This window comes from Aspergillus undulatus (assembly GCF_047715775.1).
Source record: "Aspergillus undulatus strain CBS 261.88 unplaced genomic scaffold BDV17scaffold_132, whole genome shotgun sequence".
Lineage (NCBI taxonomy): Eukaryota > Fungi > Ascomycota > Eurotiomycetes > Eurotiales > Aspergillaceae > Aspergillus > Aspergillus undulatus.
The window spans coordinates 3,887-12,554 of record NW_027396736.1 but is presented as its reverse complement, the minus strand read 5'-3'; the positions used below and the strand labels follow the sequence as shown (position 1 = coordinate 12,554).

At 52.0% G+C, this 8,668-nt stretch overlaps 3 protein-coding genes across 3 annotated transcripts; 1 reads left to right on the top strand and 2 right to left on the bottom strand.

Moving 5' to 3' along the window:
• Positions 1 to 243: 243 nt before the first annotated feature.
• Positions 244 to 4,943, bottom strand: BDV17DRAFT_296803 (putative ABC transporter; the record flags this gene model as incomplete). The annotated part of the gene is made up of 6 exons (XM_073763379.1): positions 244 to 886; positions 937 to 1,020; positions 1,088 to 2,354; positions 2,424 to 3,560; positions 3,622 to 4,669; positions 4,725 to 4,943. The coding sequence occupies 6 exons, from the start codon at positions 4,941 to 4,943 to the stop codon at positions 244 to 246; spliced, it is 4,398 nt and encodes a 1,465-aa protein (XP_073609803.1).
• Positions 4,944 to 5,540: 597 nt separating this feature from the next.
• BDV17DRAFT_38405 (uncharacterized protein) lies at positions 5,541 to 7,170 on the top strand. Its single transcript, XM_073764450.1, has 3 exons — positions 5,541 to 5,962; positions 6,014 to 6,080; positions 6,134 to 7,170. The coding sequence occupies exons 1-3, from the start codon at positions 5,700 to 5,702 to the stop codon at positions 6,818 to 6,820; spliced, it is 1,017 nt and encodes a 338-aa protein (XP_073609802.1). The 5' UTR covers positions 5,541 to 5,699; the 3' UTR covers positions 6,821 to 7,170.
• A 950-nt stretch (positions 7,171 to 8,120) lies between these two features.
• BDV17DRAFT_278399 (uncharacterized protein) lies at positions 8,121 to 8,668 on the bottom strand. Its single transcript, XM_073759526.1, has one exon. It carries the CDS (start codon positions 8,624 to 8,626, stop codon positions 8,138 to 8,140), a length of 489 nt encoding a protein of 162 aa, XP_073609801.1. The 5' UTR covers positions 8,627 to 8,668; the 3' UTR covers positions 8,121 to 8,137.

The window sequence follows — 8,668 nt, the reverse complement described above, 5'->3', positions numbered from 1 at the left end:
AGGTCTTATTGATTCCATGCAAGCTAGATGTCAAGCAGTAATCGAGGCAGAAGGTGGTCATACAAAATATTGGATTAGTCATTCAATATAGGTGGCAGAATTCAAAGGCATCGAATCCCAGTAGGTCCCGCCGTACTAACATTCTTACCTGGGCCAACGGAGTACTCAATACCGAGTTTCGGGGCTGTGCTGAGTTGTGGGTTCTGATTCCCCCATCCGATAGCGTCAAGTCATCCCCCTCGGTCATGCAAGAGTGCCACGAGTATCTGAGGTCCGCGAGTGTCTATTTGCCGTCGTGCCTTGCTGACTTTCCAATAATGACCGGAAAGCCGAGTCCTGCGTCATTAACTGCTCCGGCTCGCCCCATTCGACCACCTTTCCTTGATTCAGCACTAAGATCCTATCGAACTGCCGCACAATTTGCAAGTGGTGCACGATCATAAGCACAGTGGTTTCTGCAAAATTGCGGCGAAGCACCTCCATTACGTGTTCTTCACGGGTGCTGTCAACGCTGGAGGTCACCTCGTCAAGGATGAGAATACGCGGCTTGGCCAAGAGTGCGCGAGTTAGACAGAACAGCTGCTGCTCACCGCGCGATAAGGCAACACTGTCCATTTCGGCATCGAGGCCGCCTCGCGCAATAATGACGTCCCAGATCCCCACTTCCCTCAAGGCCCAGACGATCTGTATGTCGGAGTGTCGTGAAAACGGGTCCGCGTTGAAGCGGACCGTGCCGCGGAGGATGAGTGGCTCCTGCGGAATGGCCGTAATGCTTTGTCGCACTAGGAGCCGCGGAATGCTCGAGAGGGGGAGGCCATCCAGAAAGATCTCGCCCTTGGTGATCTCCGTTAGGCGAAGTATGGCAAGGATAAACGATGTCTTCCCGCTAGAATGACAGTCAGCTCTGTAAGAAACATGTTTGAAATGGAATCAGACCTTCCAGTACGGCCGCAAATACCCAATTTCTCGCCTGGTTGTATCTTAAGTGAGATGTCCCGCAAAACGTCCCTCGAGCCCGGTCTAGAAGGAAACAAGATACAGAGTTAGGTGACGGCGGTGCAAGATATATGAGTCTCAATCGACTTACCGATAATGGCTGCTAAGGTTTGAGACGATAAGCTCGCCGTTTGAAGGCCAATCAGCGGGCGGTTGCCTGTGTTCGTGGAGAAGATGCTCCGATGGTGTGTCTTTTTCAAAAGTCCTCACACGAGAGACAGCACCCAAAGACGTTTCGAGTTCCGTCCAAGCCCGTATCAGCAACGACAAAGTGCTACTGAACGATAAGATGTTGGTCAAGGACACACCGAGACCCCCAGCCGACGAACCGTGTACCTGTGTGGCTAACGCCATAATGACGGTCGCCACCACGGTTACAAGAGCGTCTAAAACAAATCCCAGCCATCTCTGGATGCTAAACATCAGGTAGAATGGACGTTGGGAATTATCGAGAAGGCGGTGGTTTTGCATCTCGGCAGATGCTTGCCAGCCGAAGGCTCGGATCGTCGTAAGTCCTTGAAGGGTCTCCAAGAAATGCGAGTAGAGAGGTGATTTCAGTTCAAGGTCAAGAAACCGCATCTGCCTAGAGGTCCGCAGGTAAAACTTTTGCAAAATAAATAGGATGCCTATCAAGGGCGGGTACATCAATGCGGCCCATTTAGACACCAGAGCAATGAGAATGGCTTCCACTATGCATAAGAATACCCCAAAACTGAAGTCAACGAGAGCGATAGGAAGTTGCATGTCGATGAGCGACATATCCTGACTAAATCGATTGAGAGTCTGGCCTGAATCCGTCGAGACGAAAAACCAGTATGGAGCGGCCATCACCCTTTGGAGCAGAATAGCGTGGAGTTTGTTGGACGACCGAGGTATTCCCGCCATGGCTAGCACATATATGCCCACTATGAGGACGACGAGACAGATTACGCAGAACATCCCGTAGACGGTCATGTACATGGTTGTCTGCTGCCCTGGGTGTTGGATCTCAGCATCGGACCACCAATTGAGCCAGACCGTTGGGAACTTGGCGCTGAAAGCGAAGAGGGCACAGCTGACTGCCATAACTGTTGTGACCTCCCAACCGAGCATTCGGAAATAGTACGAATACAGGCGTATATCACCGGTCTTACGCAGAAGTTCCACCCCCTCTGGTTCCTCTTCCATTTGCTCTCCTATTTCCGGCCGCGGCGGGGGAGGAGCGCCTCGGTGATTAGCAGCATTATTATCCGTTATCTCAGAGTCGCTCTCTCCGTCATCCGCGCTGACCAAGTTGACAGAGGACGGCGTGCCCTGTTTCAGGATAGTTCCTCCAGGTTCCATAATGATCACATGGTCTGCCTGCTTGACGTGCCGGGCTAAGAGGAAGTCAGTATCTTGTTTCACACAAGGTCAGGTTCTCCAACGAATGAGAAAGTCTGTAATACCTGAATGTGTGGCGAGAATAACAGCTGTGCCGGTCTTGCGGCAAATACCATGTCGCCCGAACACGTTGTCAAGCACGGTTTGCTCTGTGTTCGCGTCAAGCCCGCTCAGCACATCGTCCAGTAGAAGTAACTGCGTCCGCGCGTAGAGCGCTCTAGCTAAGCTGATTCTTTGTTTCTGCCCCCCACTTAGACTGGTACCTTTACTCCCAATGATTGATTTGTCCCCTTTCGGTAAATCTTGGAGATCTTGGTGCAATGCACAAGCCCCGAGGACGGCCAAATACCAGCCCTCGTCATAGTCGGAGTCTCCCAGAATGATCGAACGGATGTCTAGGTTTGGGAGCCACGTCTCTTGCGCACAATACCCTATTTTAAGCGACGAGCGCGAGTAGACGAATCCCTTGATAGTATACAGTTCATCCAATAAAGCCAGGAGCAGTGCAGTCTTCCCGCTCCCGGTAGGCCCAACCACCACTGTCCGTACACCAACCGGTAAATCCAGTGAAATGTCGTGGAGAACCGGGGTTCCCCGAGGGGTGAAGGCAAACGCAGTGCCTTGGAGACACAGAAGATTCTCCGTTTGCAAGTACTGGCGCGCGAACGGATTCATAGTCTGGAGCTCTACTCCATTCAAGGTTCCAGTCGTGGAAGGTGGCCCAGAGACGTGATCCTCTCGCTGGGCAGTCTTTAACAGGTATTCCTGGATTCGCTGGAAACAGCCAGTTGCGGCGGCAAAGTGGATGAGGGCAGTCGCAAATTGTTGAATTGGGGCAGCCAGCAGGGCGACGAGCGAGATTGAAGTGAATGCCACAGACGGATTAAGTTCCACCCCCGTTGTCGCTCGAGTAACCAAGACATAAATGATCAAGGTCAAGATGGGGATAGTGGCGCCTGAAAAGTTTGAAAGCACCGCGAAGAGCGCGATGATTTGCCGGAACTTCGAAGAAACTATGAGTTCCAGAGCTCGCAGCTGCTGCAGCTCCGCATTGAACACGTCCGACAAGCCGGACATTTTTATTCCCTTCATGTTATCGAGCACTGAGGAGGTGGCGGTGACGCGGCGCTGCACAGCTTCAATCCAGTCCCTTTGGTACTTGACGGAGAGCTTGCTAAAAGCGAACATGGTCACCACAAATACTGCGGCATACTGGGTTAGCTTACCCTCCCACCTTCTGGGCGTTTGAAATACGGCACTTACGGATAGCGATAATCACTGGCCCGAGACAAGACAGTCCTATCTGAGTGTAGAGCATGTAAATGGCAACGGCGATCTCGATAGGGCCAGCCCAGAGAGCATCAGCCCACTCGAACCCGGCTACAATTCGATCAATATCCGTACTCATCAGAGTAACGGCAGCTGCTTCATTCGCAGCGTGCGTATCGAGCTGAAGCGTCGTATCGTATATCAAGCTGATGAGCCCGCCGCGCATCATAGTAATGTAGCGATATGTTTTATGTTTATACTGCGCCGTACATACGGCCACTCCGGCATAAACCAAGGCCGTTGCGCCGATCAGAGCGCGACCGATGTCGGTTTCTCTAGGGCCGCTAGGCACGCTGAGCAGGGAGACCGCGCGGTCGATGAGAAGCGGTTGGCAAAATTTGAAGGCGATAAGGGCAATTCGAGGGATAGCAACTGCCACCATCGGCTTCCAGAAGCAGATGAAGGTTGCGAGCAATAGCGCGTAGGACTTTTGCTGTGCGGAGTTCTCCCAGGCGGCTTTCAGGCTCGACTGCAGGCGAGCTGACTCTAGGCTTGGATCCAGCGGATACAGATCAGACAGGTGCAGCGCAGTGGCGGAGCCCTTGCGCAAGAGGTCATTCAACCACCAGAAGACACTCCGATTGATGATTCCCCCCAAAGTTTCCGGGGACCAGTCTCGATAGGGCGACTGCAGCATGGAGCGCTTTCCAACCATCTCTACGCCAAGCATGCCCGCTTTCATCGCTGTGCCGATGCTGAATACAATCGCAATCGCGGTATCTGTCCGTCGAAGCCAGAGCGTCCGCGTTTGACAGACATCGAAGAGAATGGAGAAAAGCAGGTAGGTGGTGAGGATGGCCGACGGGTGGACCGACCGATCATGTTCCACATACGACAGCCCGGCGAGCACAATGCTGCTGGCGAAGGAGAGCGCAGATGCTGCAATGGACAGTTGCGTGGGATTGTACCCCGGTACCGCCCACAGGATAGTGAGTATCAACTGCGTGATCGCAAAGCCGACTATAGCCGCCTGATTTGGGACCTGCGAGTCAGCCGTGATCTCCTGCTAGTCCCCCGGCGGTAGCAGTCGAACTCACCTGCTTCGCTGTTACCCAGGGCACTGACGCCGCGGAGATGGTCTTGCTGGGTTGGCGATAGAGCACCCGAAGGCGATACGCGGATGCTGCGAGCACGAGCGCGGAGGGGGCCATCGAGAGAATGGCCTGCTCGAAGAGCAGAGTAAAGTCGAATCCATCGCGGCAGGATGTCACCACAGGTCCGAACACGTTGTCGGCCTCTGGCCGGCAGCCATCCATTTCTCCGATGATATTTGAATGTTGTTCGCCGTCAGGCGATTGTTCGCGTACGAACAACCGGCAGTGCTTTGGTTGAGTGGGAGTTGCAACCCACACTCAGCACGAAGGCCGAGGCACTGTCTCGGCGAGGGACGAGGAGAACGAAAGAGAACGAAGACAATGAAGACAAATGAAGGCAAGCGGAGATAGAAGGGAAGAGAGGGAGCGTGAGAGTGAGCTGGAGAGTGAGAGGGAGAGTCGGATTGGGCCGTTTGGGCGGCGTATGGTAACTTTGGTAATTACATTTCCGTAATTCATGCCAACAAAACAGAACTGAATGTCGCTGCCTGAAGAGAACGAGATTCTGTCCTCTCACTGCGTCTCTCGGACCCATCCCAACATAAGCATAAGCATAAGCATCGGATAAGCATCTAAAAGCATAAGCATCAGCAGCTCCCAGCAGTTTCCAGCAGCTGGGTCAGCACGAGTGAACAGCCATGGCAAGCAACGCCCGGCAGAACACCGGCAGCGAGGTGGGCTGTGGCTATCCTTATGAGCTCAGGAACAGCAAGCTGACTCGTCCTCAGGTGCAGCGTATCCCAGCGATGTGACACTTATCCGGATTCTGAAGGATCAGTCCACCTGCAGCCGCGCACGATATATGACAGTCGTAGCAAGGTATTCTCTGGTGCAGTGTGTCTCCGAGCCTCCCAAGCTTTTTCCCACCTGGCATCCTGAATCTAATCCTGACTCGCATGCCTCTTGCTTTCTTGAAGCATGGATGCTGCCGCGACTCCGAACCACGCTGTGGCCGAGCTGCCCATCATTGACCCCAGCAAGCTTGAGAGGGGAGACGACGCTGAGATAGAGAGACTGTTAGATGCGGGCAAGACACATGGGTTCTTTTATCTGGATTTGACCACTGCAGAAACCCCGCGTCTGGTGGACACTTGGAATGCGGTGCTGGCGTTTATGGCAGAGTACTTCGATCAGCCACAGGAAGCGAAGATGAAGGACGACCGGAAAAGTGATATCCATGAATATGACTGCCCAGTCCCGACAGTTCGCGCCAATTGCTGACGATGCCGCAGCTATGAACCTTGTGGTACCTCTGCTGGGGCCACGGAAGATCGCACCGACCACTATGAGAGTCTGAAGGTATTCCACCCACCGTTTCTTCAGGGGGCACACTGCTGATCCAGGATGAGCAGATCTCTTTCCAGGAATGCCGGACCCGCTCGGATAACCTGGCGCCCGCATTGCAGCAGCAATATGAGCTGCTGGAGTCGTTCATTTCCAGCGCCCACAGGCTGACGATGCTTATTCTGCGTTGCCTCACTAGGGCCCTGGGAGAAAAGCTTCCAGCGCCGCTGGAGTCGTTCCATGACCCGTCTCAGCCAACCACAAGCACCTTGTCCATGTTCCGCTACCCCAGCCAGACCGAGGAGGAGGCGGCCAAGGGCGTAGGGCACAACAAGCATACTGACATTGGGACCCTGACCTTTCTCCTCTGCCAGCAATGGGGCCTCCAGGTGCTGTCGCCGCAACAGAACAGGTGGGTGTACGTGGCGCCCAAGCACGGCCACGCCATTATCAACGTAGGTGACTCGCTCCGGTTCCTCTCACAAAACCGACTGCTGTCCGCTGTCCACCGCGTGCTGCCCTTTGTCAACCGGCAGGTGGACCACCGGTATTCGATTGCATTTTTCCTGCGTCCAGCCGATGACACCATATACCGCGACTCCAAGGGACGGATGATCACAGCCCGGGAGTGGCACGACCAGAAGTTTGACCATTTCCGGGTTTCACATTCTGAGCAGGCAGGGGACAGCATCCTCACCGGCGGAATGGAACAGGCCGACAAGATCAACGCATCTGTCCTTGTTGGAGGTGAATAAGAGTGCGTCTCTTGGGCCAGCCAGCCCATGATGCTCTAGAACTGTAAAGGGCCGGCGGAAGGAAAGTCGAAAGCAATTGCTACTAGTTGTACTTACTGTTTGACAGTCAGTCTCTTCCGTGTTGCGATGAATCCACTTCATTTCTCCCAAGTTATCCTCCTGCATATTCAAGCCAGCTTAATGCTACAGCCATAAATATATATTTGATAGCCTTGACCGGAGCGGTGAAGATCAAGCTTCCCGATTCGTGTTAGCATTAAGGAGAATCGAGTTACGCAGTAGCTTGCTAATGACTAGTATTATTAGATATTATTATTGTGCGAGGCCTTTAAATATGTATTAGCTATATAGATGAAGAATAAATGTACCTCTACCCCGTTGGACATCGTATTTGTCAGCAATATAAATATTGATAGCCAAGTAGGTGCAAGGCTGGCGTATTGAGGTTTCAAGACATAATGGCCCTTATGTCGGCATACATACAAAGCAATATAGAATGCCAATTGGTATTTTCATGGAGAATTATATAGATTTTTTACACATAGAATATGGGGGCCTGTGAAATCGACGCCGAAAATGACAGCCCCTGGCGCCAGAAAAGGCCGCCTTTCCACCCGTAACTGCGGACGGCGAGCTGCTGCTTGACTGCTGGTCAGCTGTCCTGTACCGCCCTGTATTCTGCACCTAATTATGTTGGGAGGTGCGTAGCTGCTCGAGACTCAAATCTCGGGTGGCCCGCTGCGGCAGATAAGCCCCGGCCACCGCAGGAATCTTTTAGATCAACATGTCCTTTGTGGTTATAACATCGTCTTCCATGATGTCTGCCGCTTGGTGGCCAATCAATATATCAGAACTAAGATAACTTATAGAAGTCTCTGCTCACTCTATATATTCTCAGCAAAACTTCTCAGCTCTTGCTCAGGTATCACCAAGTCTCTCTAAGGGCTGATGAGGAGGACGGTCAACAATTTTGTCAAAGGGTAGATTTAGCTATGTAGTAGTCGTAGTTGTGCCATTCATGTAGGACTCTCCAGTAACAGATATCGTGTTATTTGTTCGAGATAATTTAAGGAATGCAGTACAACGCGCTGAAGGAGGGGATAGCTGTGTAAGGATACCATATCCGCAAGGAATAATTTCCTATCGGCGTAATATAATCTCAGGGGTTTCGCGTTTAATACTGATTATGACCACGAGTTTTACAGATGAAGAGTAGGTCTCAAGCTAACCACGCGCACTAAGAGCAAGTTATCGCGCAGACTCTGGCAATCCTATTTCTACTACAAAACTCAGCCTTGTACTTGTCAAAGCCAGAGCCTAGCAGCAGTCAGCCTCCTTTGTCCAATTTCTAACTGTAACTGTTCTTGAACCAAAAGGCCTCATGTCACGGTAGACATTCATTATATGCAGCTCAAGAGAGATCAGAAAATCAAATGATCTTATTGCAAGTTCATGTGCAGGGCTTGGCATGACCTTTATAATCAAGAGTCCTGTTTCTGCATCGAAAGAGAATCGACAGTACTTGCTTGTTCGCGCCCGATCATCACTTAGTTTAGATGATTGCGCCGGGGGGACAGATGTGAAGACAAGATACTGGTCTCGAGTTTGGTCTTGCTGAAGCGCTCGCTGACGGCATTCCAAAGACTTTTCTAGGCTCTTATTGGTGGTGAATGGTTGCTGTTGCACTTCCTTTGCCAGTTGCGCAAGAGGATCCTTGGATTTGGATTCAACTAATAAGAAATCAAAGTATGAGAGCTCAGAATATGAAGGCTGAGACGCGTTTGAGGTGGATCGAGGTAAGTCCATGGTGGGTGAGAAGATGAGTAGAAAGTGAGAAGAGGCAAGCAG